The following is a 20,914-nucleotide window of genomic DNA, read 5'->3' as shown; positions in this document are numbered from 1 at the left end:
CTACAGAAAGTGCTTCCCAAATAATTCCTGACCTAAGGTTTTAAAAACACAATAGCGACAGGTTTGCAGCAGCATGGAGTATTTCATGCATTCTGAAGCCCTGATTTGCTTCAATTAAGAGCCTCTCTCATAGATAACTGTTGAAGAACAACATCTTTTATCTTGATTATATACATCAGTTCCCTTGACTGCCAAAAAACAGTACATGGCTCTGATTTATGGATTGGAGCTCCCCCTTGCTATCCCCCCTGCCTTTCAAAAATTGTTTTTACTTATTCCAGGGCCCAACTACACTTGCTGCTAATCATGTGCTTAAAGAAGCATGCTTAACTTGCCTGTTTTTAGGACTCCAATCTGAAATACACGTCCAATCCAGATCAGTGCCCACCCAGCCACTGGACATTTGTCTTCTCTATTGAATATCACACCCTCCTGGCTATTTGCCCCCCAAATGTGCCATGAACAGAAAAGTCATATGGAATCCTGGTGATTTTTTCCTCTCTCAAACGGTGGCAGCCTGGCTTAAGTATCTTTTTCTTATTTTAAATGTGACCATCATCAAACGAAGGTGAGCGAGCCCTCAACCTTGTGTCACAAACAGTCTCAAAAGATTGTAAATCCACACTGCAATCCTTTACAGTTAAGAAGAAATTTGGTGGGGTTTATATATATATATATATATATATATAATTGTCAGCACTTCTGTTGATGACATTTCTTGTGTTTGTCAGCAAGGCCCTCTTTAAAAAAGCTATTTTCCAGGACAGACTTCTGCCAGCCTGGTGCTCTCCATCTAGCTATGGGACTACAATTGCCATCAGCCACAGGCGGTACAGTTCTGCTGCCTGGGGGCTGATGAGGAAACATCTTGAAGGCACCAGGTTGGCAAAAGCTGTTCTAGATGCACTGATCTAAGTTCCAAAAGGGGGGTGGTAGGTTGTGGAGTCTTTTTTTTCTTTCCTTTTACGTGATAATTGTGCAGTCTCCTTTCTGCAATGCCCGGAAAGCACACAAAGGGAGAATGTAATGCACAGCGGAATGGTTAGGAAGCCAAATGGCCAACCCTGATGAAGCTGTGATCGATTTCTGGTATGCCCACGGTTTTGCAGAATGACTGCTGTCCATATTGTAAATGGTATGTGAAAGTTCTTTATAAAGAGTTAACGGTGGAGTTGAAACCAGATATCCACCTGCTGTTAACCACAGAAATGCCGTCCATAATAAACTACACTAATAAGCATGCTGCTTTTGCGGTCTCTGTTTTCGTCAAACGTGAAACGCCTCCTCATTTGCAGGTTCCAGGCTCTGTGGCTTTGCTGGGCTGCCATCTGCCACTGCCCACCGTTCTGCCACGCAGAAACACTGTAAAAACCTGTCTGCTGTGTGGCACGCGGCTTTGGGATTGCATAGCAGGTAGAGAGCGAGGCTTCAGGAACGCAGCTTGACCTAGTGTTGCTTCTTGTTCCACATCTTAAAAGGGTGGGCAAAACCTGCCTTTTTGCACTACGTAAAACGTGTGTAACGTTAGGTTGGCCTCAGCCGCTGTGAACAAGGCGACGTCAAGCCTTGCCCTTTAGCCACTTGAAGATTACTTGGAGAACTTTTGAGGGCTGTACTTGCGCTCAAACTGGTCCACGTCAAACTTCCTCTTGCAGCCAGCATAGTTCATGTAGCGGATCTTGCCAAACACAGCCCGCTCTGCCCAGCCTTGGTCGTGGATCCCACAGATAGACCACATGCAGCCTGATGGGAGGAAAAAAAGAACAAACGGATCTCTGCTTTTGCATTCTTCCTCCCACCTTTCTCTGCAGATACAGACACAGGTCTGGTGATTCCTGCTCTGCAGGGGGTTGGACTAGATATGACTCTTATGTTACAACCACCCAGCCTCTTCCCAAGACTGACCTACGTATCCATTGGGGTCCCGGCCATCCAGTTCATAGCGGTCATTAAGGTAGATGGAGAATTTCAGGGCCTCTTCTGGCGAAGTGGTCCACTCCAATATTTTCTTGGCCCAATACATCCTCAGGAAGCCGTGCATCTTCCCTTCATGAACCATCTGGAGCTGAAGCAGAGGGATGGAAAGGTGGATGAGCTACGGATGAGGCCTTCTTGGGAAAGTGCCACCCGCCCTGCGGAATGCCATCCCATCAGATGTCAAAGCGATAAACCATCATAGGACTTCCTGTATCAGGAAGCTTTTGATGTTTGATGTTTCGGTGTGTTCTTGGAAGCCACCCAGAGTGGCTGGGGATGTGCTTATGGAACCAAAGGGGCGGTGGCCCAAAAAACTGGGGCGCACTGGTTTAGATAAAAGGCAAGTAAAGGGGGGACTTTATGGGTATCCCATAGGGGCAGCTGGTTGGCCACAGTGAGAAGGAGGTTCTCCATCACCTCTTCCTGCTCCATCGCTATTCTTCACACGCCCTTCAAGAGCAGTTCCCCGAGTGGGTTACAAGTTTTAAATTCAGAATGAAAATAGTTAAAACTAATGACGGCCACAGGGATGAAGTGGGGCCCTATGCTCTTAACCCCACAAGCAGGAAATAAAAACAACTGTACACATTCAGAAACGGCCCTTCAGAAGGTAGTCTGCCACTGACCGTGGAGGTTCCCCATTTAGTTAGTATGGCTAAACATTTTTAATTTTATGTATATAATTTTTTATTTAATTTTCTGTTTCAGAATTTAAAATACTCATTTAAACATCCTTAAAATATCAACGACTTCCCTTCTTCTCTTTCCATGGTTCATTTTCCATATCATAAATCCCTGCTTATTTTACAAAAACTAAGCCATTCAGTATTCCATCATTACATCCATCAAAACTTATTTACACTGCTGAATTTATCTTAATGCTGCCAACGTTTTCAAGTCTACACAATTATTTCCCATATATTCAATAAACGTTTTCCAATCTTCTCTAAACGTATGTTCTTCTTGTTCTCTTATTCTGTGTGTAAAATCTGCAAGCTGCGCATATTCTGCCAACTTTAGTTGCCATTCTTCTTTAGTTGGGACCTTGCTCGTTTTCCATTTTGGGGCTAACGAAACACGGGCCACAGTAACGGCACACATAAATAACTTTTTTTACACCTGGGAATTTCCATCCCTAATCCCCCTTTAAAGCCATCTAATCCAGCGGCTATCACAACATCCAGTAGCAGAGATTTGTACCACTTAACAAGGTAGCATGTAACTTTTCCATTCCGATCGAGCTGCTGCCGCCAAGAGTTTTAGCATTATTGGAGAGGGAGAAGCAGATTTCCAAGCACATGACAGACATGTGCTCAGAAGCCAGCACATGCCCATCCAAAGAAAGGTCCTCACACACCTTTGGAGCTTAGGTTTACCTGTGCAGCGTTCCAGAGAGGGTCGTGCGTCTTTCCTGCCTCCAGCTGTTCCAGTTTGTACAGGTGAGATCGCTTGTCTTTGGCATGCAGCTTCAGCGTAGTTTTGGCCCAGTCATAAGCCCCTTTGAATGGTATAAGGCATAAAAGATTATGGTTAAAAAGTAATTGAACCCTATTAAAATGCAGCATTATCATAAAGGTAAAAAAGTAAAGGACCCCTGGACAGTTAAGTCCAGTCAAAGGTGACTATGGGGTTGCAGCGCTCATCTTGCTTTCAGGCCAAGGGAGCCAGCGTTTGTCCACAGACAGCTTTCCGGTTCATGTGGCCAGCAGGACTAAACCGCTTCTGGTGCAATGGGACACCATGATGGAAGCCAGAGCGCATGGACACGTCATTTACCTTCCCACTGCAGTGGTACCTATTTATCTACTTGCACTGACGTGCTTTCGAACTGGCAGGTTGGCAGAAGCTGGGACAGAGCGACAGGAGCTCACCTCGTTGCGGGGATTCAAACCGCCGACCTTCTGATCGGCAAGCCCAAGAGGCTCAGTGGTTTAGACCACAGCGCCACCTGTGTCCCTGCGTTATCATATCACATGTAAAGGCAAGCGTCGCAGAAGAGGTGTCCTTGCGGAGCAGAGAAAGGCAAAAGAGGTGAGCCCATTTACCTTCCACCTTGTCATAATTTGGGTTGTAGTAGCAGAAATTGTCCGCCAGCTCCCTCCGCACCACGGCCTCTTCAATGAAGGCTTCCGCCGATTCCTTGTACCGGCTACGGAGCTTGCGAACCTCCAGGATTGCTCTCTGGACAGAGATCTGACCTGTGGGAGGGCAGTTACTGTTCAGTGGGCTTCTGAGATCTTTGGAACTTGCAAGGGAGATTCTCCTTCAGGCCACAACAATCTTCTGGGGGCTCCCTCCCTGTGAGAAGCGAAGTTACACGAAACCAGGCAGAGGGCCTTCTTGGTAGTGGCACCCGCCCTGTGGAACGCCCTCCCATCAGATGCCAAGGAAATAAACAACTATCTGACTTTTAGAAGACATCTGAAGGCAGCCCTGTTTAGGGTTGGCTGCTACCAACCCTAAACGTTTTTGGGCAGAGCGGACAGCTGATCTGCAACCCAGCCAGGGTTTGGCCACCCCTGAACCCCCCGCAAGGGTTTGACCCAGGCCTTGCAGAGGACCAGCGCCCCACTCACCAAAGTGGAACCAGGGCGAGAGGTTGCTCAGAGCCGCCCGGTTGGGATTGTTCCTGTCTGTGCCGAAGAACTTCAGGCGGTCCTTGATGAACTCTTCCAGCACCGCCAGGCCCGCAGCTGTCCCTGGCTGTGCCCAGGTCACCTCCTTCACAGAGCGGTCGACCTGCAGGCTGGCATAGCAGGCGCCCCAGTCAACAGGCTGCAGAGTCAGAAAAGGAGCAGGGGTAAAAGCCGGCAGCAAGGAGCAGCAACCCAGGCCAAGGACGTTCCAGCAATCCTTAACATCCCAGAGCTCATGGGAGCGTGGGCATCATTCGACTTTTCATTTATCTTATTTTTATTTCATTTCTTAAATTCATGCACCGCTTTAATTTCATAGACCTCGAAGCAGTCTACAAAGAATAAAATAATAAGAATGACCAGACAGGCTTACCCAGACACATAGAGTTTACTGCTGATTTTAATCCTTTGAATGTTTTAAATAGTTTTTAACTGTTGTTCCCTATAATTTTACTGTTCTTTTGTAAACTGCTTTGAGGATTGATTGACTGACTGATTTTTAACAATCAAGCAGCGCGTAAATTTTATGGAATAAAAATAATACATACTATTATTCAGGGCTTTTTTTTGCTATTCAAAGAGAACAAGGAAGGGAGAAGTCCATTGATGAGTTCTGGCACGTCTTTTTTCCCAGGACTCGAGGCAGCTTACAAAAATGCAAGAAAGCTAAACATATATACAAGGCAATAGTTAGTACGCAATTAAACTTCAACAGGGTTAAAACAAGATAAAAGCAAATCTATTAAAATACAGATGGTAAAAAATAAATGCGCATTTGTGGGGTGAGTATTGCATACCTGTGACCTTCTGTAAATGTCAAAGGAGCATAGAAGAAGAAGAAGAAGAGGAGGAGGAGGAGGAGGAGGAGGAGGAGGAGTTTGGACTAGATATCCCACCTTTCACTCCCCTTAAGGAGTCTCAAAGCGGCTAACAATCTCCTTTCCCTTCCTCCCCCACAACAAACACTCTGTGAGGTGAGTGGGGCTGAGAGACTTCAGAGAAGCGTGACTAGCCCAAGGTCACCCAGCAGCTGCATGTGGAGGAGCAGGGAAGCGGACCCGGTTCACCAGATTACGAGTCCCCCGCTCTGAACCACTACACCACACTGGCTCCCTTACGCCATAGGATGCTCCCTTACCCCGAGTCAGACCATAGGTCCATATAGCTCACTACTGTCCACACTGACTGCCAGCAGCTCTCCAGGGTTTCAGACAGGGTGTCTCTCTCAGTGCTTCCTGGAGATGTCTGGATTTGAACCTGGCACCCTCTGCATGCAAAACAGATGCTCTACTGCTGAGCTACAGACTTTCCACAGCTTTTCTGTCCCAGCTGCAGTGAAGGGCTAAGGGAGACCTGCTGGAATGTCTGCAGCAGTTTGCCAATAATTACAAATGTCAAAAAAACAAAAAACAACAAACAACCCAGATCCCTGCTCCCAGTATCGACTGCTACCTCTGCCTGGAACTCCGCGGGATAAGGGTGCCTGACGACAGGTGGGAATTCGGTGAGAAACTCAGCCAGCCGGTCATGGATTTTCCGGCGGATAGTTCTGGCCCCGTACTCCTGCTTGTCGGAGGCCACCCAGCAGGGCACAATGTTGTGAGCATCGACCTGGAGAAGCAAAGCAAGAGAAACGGCAATTGCACGCAGCTCCCACTATCCTAACACTCCCTATACAAAAATTCACTTATCCAAACCCAAGGAATTAATACCCAAGCCTCCTAGAATTGCTATGTACACCGCAGATTCAGATATCCAAACAGCCAGACCTGCATGTAGTGCTGTAAACGAATCAGCAGCCTTGAACAAACCTTACTTTTTGTGTTTTCCTGCTTCATGGCAGCCCTTTTGCCAAAAACCATGATGGGAGGGAGGGAGCTGGAGAGATCTGACAAATAAGATAGCGTTTTCCTTCTTTATTTGCCTTTTGCAAGGTTCCAGAGGGTTTTCCTGGGTTTTCTCGTCATTTGGGGGTAAAATTCCGTGGTTGGGAACGCATTAGAAATTTCCCCATAGGAATCAATGGAAAGCATTGACTCGTTATGCAAACATTTGCCTAACACATGATTTCCTGAGAATGCATTGTATTTGTGGCAGAATCCGAGACCAGGGAGAAGAGTCGGTGAAAGAAGACTGGAAGAAATTCAAAGACTACTTACAGAAACATTGTAAAATTAATGAATGTTAGAAGGATGTTGGATAGAAACTAAGTGGTTTCCAGCTGTAATGCTTTAAGAGATATGAAAAAAAAGAGGTTTTACAAATGGGTAAAAGTTTAATGGTAAGGATTTGCTGAACTAACAAATCGAACTGGAATACAAAGAAGGAAGGTATGAGGAGGTCCGAGGAAATAAGTGTATGGAAGTTATGTTATTGAAAATTAATGTGTGTTTTTAACTGTTTTTTATTTTGTATGTTTATTTTTATTTTTTCTTGTTATATCTTAAAAACTTTTAATAAATATCTTTTTTTAAAAAAAGAAAAAAGAGAATGCATTGTATTTGAATAGCGGGACCTTTGTGTTAACGTGTAGAGAGAGGGGAAAGAAGGATCCTAGGAACTTCTACAGCAGCCCTTGCCCATCTGGTGCCCTCTAGATGCTGTTGGTCCATAACTTCTCTTAACAGCCACCAGTTAATTGTGGCATCAGCTTTTCTGGGATGAAGCTGCTGCTGCTTCTACCATCTGTGACTGGATTAAAGACTTTTTGAGGGATCAGACACAAACAGTGAGGATTGGGACTGTTACATCTAGCTCCCTGAAGCTTAGTACTGGAACCCCACAGGGATGTGTGCTAAGTCCCTACCTGTACTCATTGTACACATATGACTGTATATCATCTGATCCATCCACAGTAATTATTAAGTTTGCAGATGATACTACCATAATGGGTCTAATTGCATGCGGAGATGAAACAGCGTACAGGGGGGAGGTTCAAAAAGTATCTACATGGTGCTTAGAAAATAACTTTCACCTAAATATTAGTAAGACAAAGGAGATGGTGTTGGACTTCCAGAGGAAGAGAGGGGAACCTGCCCTGTTATATATCGGGGGGGGGGGGCTGTGTGGAGAGTCTCCTCCTTTAAATTCCTGGGAGTTTACCTTAGTGAGGACCTCACTTGGAAAATCAACAAAACTCAGGTGATCAGAAAGGCCCAACAAAGACTCCATTTCTTCAGGGTCTTACAAAAGAATAATGTTAAACAACAACTGCTGACCTCCTTCTACCAGTCCACAATAGAAAGTGTCCTTTCATATTGTATCACAGTGTGGCATGCTGACCTGACAGCCATGGACAGAAAGTCTCTACAAAGGGTGGTGAACACAGCACATGGTATCATGGGCTGTCCCTTGAGTCCGCTAGATGACATCGCAAGGGATCGTTGCCTTAGGAGAGCAAGAAAAATTCTCAGGGATGACTCACACCCTGGCCATCACCTTTTTAATCTTCTACCCTCGGGCAGGAGATACAGAAGTATAATCAGGCATACCAACAGGCTAAAAAATAGCTTCTATCCATGGGCTGTTAGGCTGTTGAACGGAAAATAACATAGCACAACTGACTTGTGAGGTGGTGTGCTGTGCAATAAGCACACAGAGTGCAATGAAATTGAATGTTTGGGTGGGCTGGGAGGCAGGCTCGGTTAATTTCATTGTACACAGGTTGTACATTGACAATAAAGGTATTATTACAGTGGATTCTCAGGTTGCGAACATAATCCATGCGGGATGCACATTTGCAACCCACAGCGTTTGCAAACTGCAGCGGCGCATCTGCATACACATGGGTCGCGATTCGGCGTTTCTGCGCATGTGCAAAGAGTGATGTAGTGCTTCTGCGCATGCGCAACCGCTGAAACCCAGAAGTAACCCGTTCTGATACTCCTTTGACAGTCGATAACCCGAAAAAATGCAATCTGAAGCGTCTGTAACCCAAGGTATGACTGTATTAAGCTTCCTTTGTCAGATTCAGTGAACGTGATGGAGGTTATGAACTCAGGAATCCAGGCAAGGTGGTGAAATGCTCCTTGGAATCACAACATCTGTGTCACCATGGAGACACCCCCCCCCACTGCCCCGCAGCTCTGCCCAGATCACACCCCAGCGGCCAGACTCCAGGCCTCCCTACCTGGACAAAGGGCACATCAGGTGGCAGCCTCGCCTGGACATCTTGCACCCACTGCATGGGGACGCGGAGGGGGGCGAAGTCCGTCACCACCCCGCCAATGCCGTGGGTCGTCACAAAGGGGGGCAGCACGTCCTTTGCGAAGCCGATGAGCAGGTGGAACGGGATGCTTAGTTCCTTGCACTCCTAGGAGACGGGAAAAGGAAGCAGAGAATATTTGGTCACACAGGAAGCTCGTGATATCGACTCATAGACTACCAGTTAGTCTAACTCAGTATTTACCACGCTGGCTGGCAGCAGCTCTCCAAGGTTTCAGGCAGGGGACACCTCCCGGGCCTACCTGGAGAGGACAGGGGCTGAAACCTGGAACCTTCTGCATGCAACGCATGTGCTCCCCCAATGAGTATCTAAAAGACACAAGTTTCCAGTCCTCATTGTTTTGAACGAAGGGTGAATTTGAATAGGAAGCCGGTTACATTATAAGCTGCCTTATACTAGACCAGTGGTCTCTCTCATCGATTATTGTCAACACTGACTGGCAGTGACTCTCCAGGTTTTCAAACAGGGGTCATTCCCAACCCTACCTGGAGACACCAGGGTTTGAATCTGGGACCTTCTGCATCCCAAGTACATGCTCTTCCACTGAACTATGGTGTCCATCAAAAAGGAGCAAAGCTCTCACAGGTACAGATTTTTAGTTGCACGCATAAATACAAGCCTGTGTCATGACTATCTTGGCTACGAGTGCAACTATTCAGGGACCAATTGTTTCTTTTAAGTCTGTCGCACTGCCGCAGTCATGCACCGGCCCGGCAACGCAAGTAAAGGTAAAGGAAAAGGGACCCCTGACCATTAGGTCCAGTCGTAGCCGACTCTGAGATTGCAGCGCTCATCTTGCTTTATTGGCCGAGGGAGCCGGTGTACAGCTTCCAGGTCATGTGGCCAGCAGGACTAATCTGCTTTTGGCGAACCAGAGCAGCGCACGGAAATGCCGTTTATCTTCCTGCCGGAGTGGTACCTATTTATCTATTTGCACTTTGACGTGCTTTCGAACTGCTAGGTTGGCAGGAGCTGGGACCGAGCAACGGGAGCTCACCCCGTCACAGGGATTCGAACCGCCAACCTTCTGATCGGCAAGTCCTAGGCTCTGGTTTAACCCACGTCCCCTGAGCGCTACCCACGCCCCCCGAATAAAATCCCAGCTTTTCCAAAGCTCTCCTAGGTTTCCCAGACAGAAAGTGTACCGTATTTTTTGCACCATAACACTCACTTTTTTCGTCCTAGAAAGTAAGGGGAAATGTCTGTGCGTGTTATGGAGGAAATACCTACGGGTGGCATGCCTACGGATTTTCCTCTTCTAAAAACTATGTGCGTGTTATGGTCGGGTGCGTGTTATAAAGCGAAAAATACGGGTAAGTCATCCCCCCTGCCCCATCAAAAAAGTGAAGTTGGCACTGTTAGTATCTTGGCTCACAGTCAGAGGTACCTGGCCTCCCCCGAGGCAATTGAGCGAGATACTGTGTTTACCGTCCGTCTGCGACCTCCGGCAGGCTAGGTAAACAAACCCGGCGATTCTTCTCATTAGTCGTGAGATAGAACACACCCTCTGCTTCTCTGCTTCTCTCTCCCTCCCTGCATTCTCCCATGGAGGAGAAATGAGACAGACAGGTGTCCTTTCTACATGTTTATTCCTGTCATTCAACAGTACATAGAAATGTGACTGCACCCTTCAGTCTCCATCAGAAGAGTCTCTAACTCCTCCCCTGTACTTCCAGCACAGGTCATATGACACTCTGAGCTAACATCCGGTGCTCAGTACAGAGAATAGGCTCCACCTTTTCCCCAGCAGTACATCTGCAAACCACAACATCCTGTTTTGCATTCCAGCAATCTGGAGCTAGCTTTTGCCTTGGTGCTTTTTCCCAACAGGCACACTTCACCAACACCCACCAAAAGGCTGACTTAGCGTGCAAAAGAATAAGAGCACAGAAATATTTCTGCTGCGAGAGGAGTCCCACCGTTGTGCTTCTGCACAAGTCTCTGTTCTGAGCACTCCCCTTGACCGGAAAGAGGAAAGCCCAGAGCGCTGCCTCTTTCATTGACCCAAAAATCAATTTTCTTTGGAGAATGGGTTGCTCTGCCGGGTAAGTGAACGATCCAGCCACACTTGACGCAGAGACCCAAGAGAAAAGGCCAGAGCAGTTAGTCAGGCAGAGCTGCTGTGGGAGACTCCTCTGCCTACAGCTGCTTTGGGCTGGCAGGCTATTTACAGCTTCCAGTAATATCCGAGGCAACACGATGACCAAGTACAACAATGCAATATCAATATAAACTCTTTATATAATCTAAACGGAACATTGAACAATATGAGAAACCAAATAAACAGAAATCTTATAAATCTCTGAAAGTCACAAAATGTGCACTCTTGATGGATTCCCCTGAAAACATAGAACCAAATAAACGTAAGTCTTATAAGTCTCTGGAAGGCTTTGTAGACTATGCAAGTCTCTGAAAGAAGCAGTGGGTCAGATTCTTATCTGCTGAAAACAATCCGTAAAGCTTTGTTTTATGACGTCCAGCGCTGCCAGAGTGGTCCGCAAACAGACGTAGTGAACAGTGATGTACCCACTGTTTCATACAATTCTTCTTCAGCGCAGCAGAAGGATACAGAAATGCTTCATAAACCCATCTATATGGTGAATGTAAAGCTATGGTTTTCCCAGTAGCGATGTATGGAAGTGAGAGCTGGACCTTAAAGAAGGCTGATCGCCGAAGAACTGATGCTTTTGAATTCTGATGCTGGAGGAGACTCTTGAGAGTCCCATGGACTGCAAGGAGATCAAACCTCTCCATTCTGAAGGAAATCAGCCCTGAGTGCTCACTGGAAGGACAGATCCTGAAGCTGAGGCTCCAAGACTTTGGCCACCTCATGAGAAGAGAAGACTCCCTGGAAATGACCCTGATGTTGGGAAAGATGGAGGGCACAAGGAGAAGGGGACGACAGAGGACGAGATGGTTGGACAGTGTTCTCAAAGCTACCAGCATGAGTTCAACCAAATTGCGGGAGGCAGTGGAAGACACGGGGTCACGAAGAGTTGGACACAACTAAATGACTAAACAACAATATGGTGAATGGAATTGCATACAGTGGTACCTTGGGTTAAGTACTTAATTTGTTCCGGAGGTCTGTTCTTAACCTGAAACTGTTCTTAAACTGAAGCACCACTTTAGCTAATGGGGCCTCCTGCTGCTGCCGCGCCGCCGGAGCACGATTTCTGTTCTCATCCTGAAGCAAAGTTCTTAACCTGAAGCACTATTTCTGGGTTAGCGGAGTCTGTAACCTGAAGCGTATGTAACCCGAGGTACCACTGTAACAACAATATCTATGGAGCAGTGGTCATAAAGTTATGATATTGCATTGTTGTCCTCGGTCATCGTGTTGCCTTGGATATTACTGATAATTGTTTGCAACACAGGGGTTTAATTGTTTGGTTACTATTTACAGCTTCCGGCGCGCAGCTGCGAATGACTTATCTATGACAGCTGGCCGCAGCCTAGTGCCCTCAGGTGATTTGGACAAAGACTCCCATCAACCTTGCCCACAGGGCATGCTGTCTGCAGTTGATGGGCATTTGGGAAGAAGCTGATACTGCAAGGCTGCTGTGCCCAAATTCATGCTGCCCACCAGAACCTCTCCCCAGTGCACAACCACTTCTGAGACCGATGCAACACCTTCCCGACACAACGGCGGTACCTCGGCCACTTCCTTGAGGCCTCTGATCAGGAAACCGAAATGGCGGATGGTGGCCTGCAGGAACTTGGGCACCAGGCAGAAGCAGACATGCAGCGGCAACTTCTGTTTCAGGGCCAGTCGCTGGGCATAGAGAAAGGCCCAGTTATCTGGAGAGAGAAAGAGCAGGGAAAAACTTAAAGGAACGGCTCTGCAACTTAAAACCATGGAGAGACCTGGTCTGAACAGAGACATTGGATTCTTATCTCATTATACATGACTAAGCCATTTCTCACCCCTTGCCTTTTCCTGTAAGACCTATTGCAGTCGTTAAGAGTCGTCAACAGGCTCATCTCAGCTATCTGCCAACCTCCCATTCCCACCACCCTTCTGAGTAATACCCCTCCCCACCTTCTCACTATATAGAAGGATCTGGCAACTTCTGTTTCAGTGTATCTGAAGAAGTGTGCATGCACACGAAAGCTCATACCAAGAACTAACTTAGTTGGTCTTTAAGGTGCTACTGGAAGGAATTTTTTTATTTTGGCTCTGCAACAGATGGTCAGCGGCTGGGAGTGTAGGGAGTGCAATAGACATGCGGCGTTTGGGCTTCTCCAAACCTCTGCGCCAGCTTGATGGGAGCAAGTGCCCCGGTTCTGAAGGCAAGGCAGGGCAGACCTGGTGGCATACAGTGTGGCTCAGGACTGCAATACCTCAAGGAGCGCCTCTTTCCATATGAACCTACCCGGACCCTGAGAACATCTTCTGAGGTCCTCCTTCATGTGCCTCCTCCTCAAGAGGTCCGGAGGGTGGCAACACGAGAACGGGGCCTTCTCTGAAGTGGCTCCCTGTCTGTGGAATGCTCTCCCCAGGGACGTTCGCCTGGCGCCTTCATTATACATCTTTAGGTGCCAGGCAAAAACGTTCTGTTTAACCAGGCCTGTGGCAGACCTGATCAACACGCTATACCCTTTTAAAATGTGGCTCTTTGAGGGGTTATTATTGGGTTATTGTTTTTATTTTTATTTTATGTACTGTGATCTTTTTTGTGAACTGCCCTGAGATCTCCAGGTATAGGGCGGTATATAAAGTCAACCAATAAATAAATAAAAATAGAGATTCTCTTCCTCCCCAGGGGGCTGGAGACCTGTTGCTATTTTTGCAGCAGGGTCTCAGAGGGTCCCTATCTCCAGCATCCTAGGACTGCCCCATCAGCATGAATGGGGGATACTTTTAGTCACCATACAATACAATATCTTTATTGTCATTGTCCCATACAGAACAACGAAATTGAAAAAATCTACATCGGACATTCAAAAACCGACAAGCCTGCTATCCCAGCCTGGTTAGCTCCCTAAAAACTCTGATACCCCATAATTAAATACAATATACTCCCATAGAGACTACCTTACACTGTGTTTAAAACCAAAGTCGCTTTTGGATAGAAACTGTTTCTCAGGCGGCTAGTCCTAGTCTTTATAACCCTGTCCCTTCTTCCAGAAGGCAGAAGCTGAAAGAGATCATTTCCAGGGTGCGCACTATCCTGCGCTATCTCTGCAGCTTTCTTGTGACACCTGGAAGCATAGATTTGATCCAAGGTGGGAAGAGTGCACCCAATTATTCTCTCCGCAGTCTTTACAACCCTGGACAGCATTGTTTTTCCCCTGACCGTGCAGCTCCCAAACCACACACACAGACCATATGTTATGCTCCCAATCTAAACACTGAAAGTGAAAGGTGCTTCAGCTTCAAGGGAATTGTGTGCAACGTCCGCTCCATACAAGGGAACTTCACAGGAAAGTCACCCAGAAAGCAAATACTGCAGCGCTCCCTTGAATCAGCTGCCCCTGATAATCTGATACTTGCGACTTGGTCCTTTTAACCCACATGCCTATTTTATAGTCCTAATTTTTTTTAATTTTCATCCAGTGTTAGAATCATAGAATTGCAGAGTTGGAAGGGACCCCTAAGAGTCATCTAGTCCAACCCCTGGCAAATCAGGAATCTCAGCTAAAGCATCCATGACAGATGGTCATCCAAACTCTGCTGAAAAACCTCCAAGGAAGGAGAGTCTGTTGTTCTGTTATGATTCATACACATTATAAAATGAAATAAATAAATAAATAAACTTTACCAAAAAAGACCCTGTTTGCACAAAAAATATTAGATCTAGCCGAAAGTCAACACAGAAAGACCTGCATTAATTATTGCAATGCACCCCTATAGTTGTTATTACTGTATAATTGCATAAGTATAAAATTATTGTGTAACTTGGGAAGGTTGTATAATCTTAGAAGGGGCGTGGCTGTATCAGGAAGGGAGACGGCACTTCTGAATTTGCCACAATGCAATTGCTTTTATACATGGCAAGGATGCTTTTCCCCAGTGTTTTGCCAGCCTTCACCCCCAGCCACTCCATCCCACCAAATACACAGAGGGGAAGAGGAGGCTGGGGGTGGGGTAAAGGTAAAGGGACCCCTGACCATTAGATCTAGTAGTGACTGACTAGTTGTGGTGCTCATCTCGCTTTACTGAGGTCCAGCACCGAGGGCCTTCTGGCGGTTCCCTCACTGCGAGAAGCCAAGTTACAGGGAACCAGGCAGAGGGCCTTCTCGGTAGTGGCGCCTTCCCTGTGGAACACCCTCCCACCTAATGTCAAAGAGAACAACTACCAGGCTTTTAGAAGACATCTGAAAGCAGCCCTGTTTTGGGAAGCTTTTAATGTTTGATGTACTATAGTATTTTAATATTCTTTTGGAAGCCGCCCAGAGTGGCCGGGGAAGCCCAGCCAGATAGGCGGGGTATAAATAATAAATTATTATTATTATTATTATTGGCCGAGGGAGCCGGCGTACAGCTTCTGGGTCATGTGGCCAGCAGGACTAAGCCGCTTCTGGAGAACTAGAGCAGCGCACGGAAACGCCGTTTACCTTCCCGCCGGAGCGGGAAAACTACTTGCACTTTGACGTGTTTTCTAACTGCTAGGTTGGCAGGAGCAGGGACTGAGCAACGGGAGCTCACCCCGTTGTGGGGATTCGAACCACCGACCTTCTGATCGGCAAGTCCTAGGCTCTGAATAATAATAATAATAATAATAATAATAATAATAATAATAATAATAATAATAATTTGTTATTTGTACCTCGCCCTTCTGGCCGGGTTTCCCCAGCCGCTCTGGGTGGCTTCCAACAAAATATTAAAAATACACTAAAGCATCAAACATTAAAAACTTCCCTAAACAGGGCTGCCTTTGGATGCCTTCTAAAAGTCAGATAGTTGTTTATTTCCTTGACATCTGATGGGAGGGCGTTTCACAGGGCAGGCGCCACCACCAAGAAGACCCTCTGCCTGGTTCACTGTAACTTTGCTTCTTGCAGGGAGGGAACCGCCAGAAGGCCCTCGAAGACCCACCCACCCAAAAATAAGCCAGGGCAGATTGCAGATCCCAGGCCCCGACCAAGCTCTCACCTTGCACTCTCTGATCTCGCGACATCCAGTAGAGGATGCCCCGAGCATCTTCCTTGAGATCGGGATCTTGCGAGATGAGACGGACGCGCTTCTTGTTGTACTTGAACTCTGCGACGGAGGGCGCCGCGTCCAAGCGGGCTTGCTTGACGGCCTCGGCCAGGGCGGCAGAGCCTCTGCTTCCCACATCCCCTTCCCCAGCCGCCTTCTTAGCAGCAGGCGGTGCCCCGGATGCCAACCTCCCGTTGCTCTCCAACCCATCAGGGAATAACGCTCCCTCTTCTGCCCCTTCCTGCATAGACTCGGCTGGCTTCCGCTTTCTCCTCTTCTGGGACATGGCTGGCCGCGCCCTGGGGACCGCAGAGAGGCTGCGCACCAACCACGAGACCCAGGCAGGGCTGGAATGGGGAGAGACGCAAGCGATGACCCTTCCGGGGAGCAGCTTGGAAGGAAGAAGCAGCCTGCAAGCAAGCACATAAGAAAATCATTGGTGAGCTTCTGGGAGATGATATATAATGAGATGAAAAAGGTTGAAATATTTATAAAGAAACCAGAAGCATTTTTATTGGGCATTGTGGGGAGTGATATAAACAGAAAGGAATGTAAGCTTTTTTTATATGCAACAGCAGCAAGAATATTACTGGCCCAAAAACAGAAGCAAGAAGAATTACCAACGATCGAAGAATGGAGGATGAAGTTAATGGACTATGTGGAATTAGATAAATTAACAGGAAGGATTTGAAACTGGCAGGTCCAGAAATTCACGGAAGACTGGAGTAAATTTATGGACTATTTGAAAAGTATTTGTGAAGATCAGACGACGTTTGTAGGGTTGCAAGAAGTTTTGTGAGGAGTATTATTGGAATTATTACCAAAATGGATAAAGGGGAGGATGATTTGTTAAGAGATTTAAAGGTAATATAAAATGCAGAAGAAGTGATTACAATGGTGCATTTTCAGAGGTGTTGATGGAAATCTAAAAAGACTGTATAAGTGATAAAGTTGTGTGGTACATTTTATAATTTATATGTTAAAATCAATTAAAATTATATTTAAAAAAAAGAACATCATTGGTGGATCAGGCTATGGGGGCCTCCATTCCAGCCGTCTCCGACTAGAGCCCATGTTGGTGTGGCGGTTAGAGTAACGACTACGACCTGGGAGAGACCTGGGTTCAAATCCCCACTTGGCCACGAAGATCGTTTCCTCTCAGCCTGACCCACCTCACAGAGATTCGAAAAAGAAAACTCAGAACCCCGTGCAACACCTGGAGCTCCCAGGGAGAAAATGTGGGACAGAAATGCAGCAATAAAATAAATAAATACCTGGCCCTTCAGGTATTTGAGACAACAACTCCAGAACATCTGGAGGGTACCAGGATGCTGTAATCCCATTTACTTCCCCCTCGCAGTGAATGATTAGATACCTTTGGGGAATCAGGATGTGAAGTCAGCAGCCCTCCCCTGTGGTTTGTCGCCAGTATCTGCTATACAGAGGTGCGCTGTCTCTGGGCATGGGGTCTCCATTTAGCATCCAAGGCTACTGGCCTCTTCCTCACGGAGGCAAAAATCAGCTGGTTTCATCCAGCATGCGGCCTCCCAGCTTCTGCCTACAACTCCCATCAGCCCCTGCCAGCATGGCCAAAGGGTAGGGATCATGGGAGTTGTAGTTCAGCAACATCTGGAAGGGCAGAAGTTCTCCAAGCCGAAGTGAACTTTGGAAAGATGGTGCCTTGAGTGGGGAGAAGATTTGGCACCCCCCTCCCTCAATATTCCTTATTTTCACAATCATTCTTTTTGGTACAGTTGCTTTTAATAGATCTTCTTAACAGGCGGACTGAAATTTCGCATTATTACATAAAACAGAAATGTTATTGTTTAGTGTCCTCTGAGCTTGGCATCCTGTGTTCGGGAACCACACGACCCTAAATCCAGCCCTGTCTAAGCTCTTTGGTGGCTGGTAGCTAGCTATGTGGTCATGTATGTTTTGCACACAGAATCCTGGCTTAAAAAAGAGAGAGAGAAGCACAGGTAGTGGGCAATACTGGGCCACTAGTTGAACTCAGCCCTTAAGGCAGCTCCTGCGTTCAAACCTTAGAGCACCAGTTTGGTGAAGGTTGCTCTAGAGCAGAGTGCAAAAACACGGCACTCAGCCACTTCACAGGACTGCTGTGCTCAGACTCATTCTAGAGCAGAGATAGTCCAAGTCTGTGCAGTGAATTAGAGGGAGAGAGAACAGGGCAACCCGAATGATTTGTGCAGTCCGGCCCATGGACCAGACTAAGGAACTGCTTCTGAAAAAGGAGAAGAAACAATGGATGGATAACCTTTGTATCATCCCATCCTTTGCAAGGCGCCTCCGTTTTCCTCCTGTCTTTTTCTCTCTCCTGATCCCTGCCTCTTTCCCCTTCAATTCATAGTTGTCAACCTTCCCTTTTTTTGTGGGAAATTCCCTTATTCCAGCGCCGTTTCCAGCTGCTTCCCGCTGCTATCCCGGATTGTTAGATATCCCGTAGGCTGTCCCCGGGACAGGTGAGGCTGCTGGTCCCTTATTTTCAAGGCTGCTGATCCCTTATTTTCAAATCTGAAAGTTGACAGCTATGCTTCAATTCCTCCTTTGCTCTGTTATTTTCCCTCAATTTATTATTATTATTATTATGGCCTGTAAGATTTGACGGGGGTGGGGGGAGTTCCCTGGATTTGAGGCTGGGGGAGAAAGGGGAGAATGCTAGGGCCCTATTATCCTGGCCACACTTTTCTTTGGGGGGGGGTGTAACAGAACATGCCTTCCTTGCCCCCTTCATTCGCACAACGGCCCTGCAAAGTAGTGTCACAACACGACAAGTTATGCTGTGCAGCCACGGAACGGGGGGGGGGTGGTCTGCGGCGGCAAGACCCGCCCTGGAAGGGGGCACGGTCAGGGGCTGCGAGCGGCCCCCCTCGCCGGCACTCACCGGGCGCCGAGCTCTCCGCGTGGGCTTCCTCCGCTGGCGCGCCAGGCCCCGCTTACACAACGCGGCGGCGGCGGCGGAGGAGGCTGGGCGGGGACAGAGGCGGGCTGGGCTCCGGGAAGCCCCTCCCGCGGCCGCTTCTCCTCCTCCTCCTCCCAGCATCGGGGAAGCGGAACCCCGCCAGGGGCCGCCGCAGCCTCGCTTTCCCGGCTCGGGGCGGCAGACTCGCTTTTGTGAATGAATCGCCCGGCGGATGGAACGTTGCAACATTTTTCCGCTCGCGGGCCTCTGACGTCACGCGCTGTTGCCTGAAGCACGTGGCGGGGCGGGAGGGCGCCAGAATCGCGCTTGCTTTTCCTCCAAGCGATGGGGGCATCTCGCAGGAGGGGGGGCGCCACTCCAGCTCCCCCCCAAAAGAAAGAGGGTGTCCTTATAGTTAGTCTGCAGCAGGTTGATGGTCCTTGGCCGCCGGGGCTTGTCGCCACTGTGATAGTGAAGGAACAGGTTACAATAGGAAAGGCTACAATAGGAATCTTATGGTCTTAGATATGTGGTAATGTTCATAAGCGTGCCAACCAAGCACATACACAGGAAGACCGACCTGGAACCATTTTGATTCCTAAACTGAGCCAATGTTTTCTCTGCAAGGTCAAAGTGGGAAACCTCCCATTGTCTCTTTCCTCACAAATCCTGTCTTAAGGGCACATTTAAGATATGAATAGGGTGTGAGCCTGTGACTTGGCCCAAGAACTAAGTATTTATCATTACAAAAGAGTAGCCAGGCTCCCCAGGAAATCCAGTCACGTAACCTGCCAGACAGGAGATAAACAAGGACAGGAGATAAACAACGCACTCAAATTTCTGTTGTAGACCGCCTTTTCTGTGATGTAGCTATGATGTATCTGAGGGGTGGTCTTGGGTTACACCCCTTCTGTGATGTATGTATGATGTTTCTGGGGGTGGTCTTGATCTACAGCAGTGTTTCCCAACCTTTTTTGGGCAAAGGCACACTTGTTTCATGAAAAAAATCTCGAGGCACACCACCATTACAGCCCCGTGATGTCAGCGCGTAGCGTCACGCCGGGAGGGACATGAATTGCTAGCAAATTACATAATCACCTCCTTGAGGGCTGGCTCATCTTCTCCGAAGGCAGAACCCCATTAATTAACAGCACAGACTCACACCATAGCCAAGACGAGGGGGGGAAACCTCAGTCATGCACAGTCATGCACATGTGGGGGCTAAATGAGGACGAAGACTGGGCAGAGAGCAGGGTTCAAATCACCCCACCTGGCCAGGACAATCCCTGGGTGCTCCCTTGGGCCACTCGCCTGACCCACCTCGCAGGGCTGTTGTTGCGAGGATAACACGGGGAGAACCACGCGCGCCCCCGGGAGCTCCTTGGAGGAGAAAGCGGGCGATGAATGCAATGCACGAAATATATGAGAGGCGACCAGGTTTTGCAGGTGAGGGGCCCCCGCCAGCCTCCGCTTCCAACACCCGGCGCAACGACGCCGAAGTTTCCCCCCGGGCTCGGCTCGGGGAGCAGCGCTGCTCCCCCCCGGCTCCCCTTCGCCCTCCCGGCTCTCTCTGCCGCCCACTGGGGACCCCCCTCACCTGCCAAGTCCGGAGCGCCGGTGGAAGTTGCATGCATGCATGCAGGGCGCTGCGTTGCCATTGCATTGCACTGCACTCCATGCAACGCCTGCACACATGCATTGCCTTGCACGCCCGCCAAGGGGTCTCCCCGCGGTCCGATGCGTCCCCTCCGGCGCGGATGCAGCATTGCAAAAATAAAAAACCCCCGACGCAGCCCTACCTGGGAGGCAGCCTCCGCCGCTCCGCCTCCGTGGGGATCCCCGGGCTCCATCCTGCCGCCCGATCTCCGCGGGGGCGCAGGCAGGCTGCGCGGGGTCTGCGCGGAAGAGCCCCTGCCCACCCGGCCGCCGCCGCTGCGCTCATTCCATGGCCGGGAGAAGAGCGTTTCAAACAAAACGCCCGGCCCGCCAGGCCACGCTGGGAAACGTAG

General features: G+C 48.3%; 1 protein-coding gene across 1 annotated transcript; it reads right to left on the bottom strand.

The window, feature by feature from the left end:
• Nucleotides 1–134: 134 nt before the first annotated feature.
• Nucleotides 135–18,993, bottom strand: LOC308584950 (deoxyribodipyrimidine photo-lyase-like). The gene is made up of 10 exons (XM_081190351.1): nt 18,888–18,993; nt 15,938–16,395; nt 12,494–12,639; nt 8,743–8,925; nt 6,066–6,224; nt 4,554–4,752; nt 4,023–4,175; nt 3,354–3,475; nt 1,906–2,065; nt 135–1,743 (listed from the first exon to the last, which is right to left on the bottom strand). Exons 2-10 carry the CDS (start codon nt 16,269–16,271, stop codon nt 1,589–1,591), a joined length of 1,611 nt encoding a protein of 536 aa, XP_081046477.1. The 5' UTR covers nt 16,272–16,395; nt 18,888–18,993; the 3' UTR covers nt 135–1,588.
• Between the last annotated feature and the right edge of the window lie 1,921 nt (nt 18,994–20,914).

Source organism: Podarcis bocagei, assembly GCF_964188305.1.
Source record: "Podarcis bocagei genome assembly, chromosome: 4".
In the NCBI taxonomy this organism is placed as follows: Eukaryota; Metazoa; Chordata; class Lepidosauria; order Squamata; family Lacertidae; genus Podarcis; species Podarcis bocagei.
The sequence above is the reverse complement of the archived record's forward strand: the minus strand, read 5'-3'. Positions and strand labels throughout refer to the sequence as shown.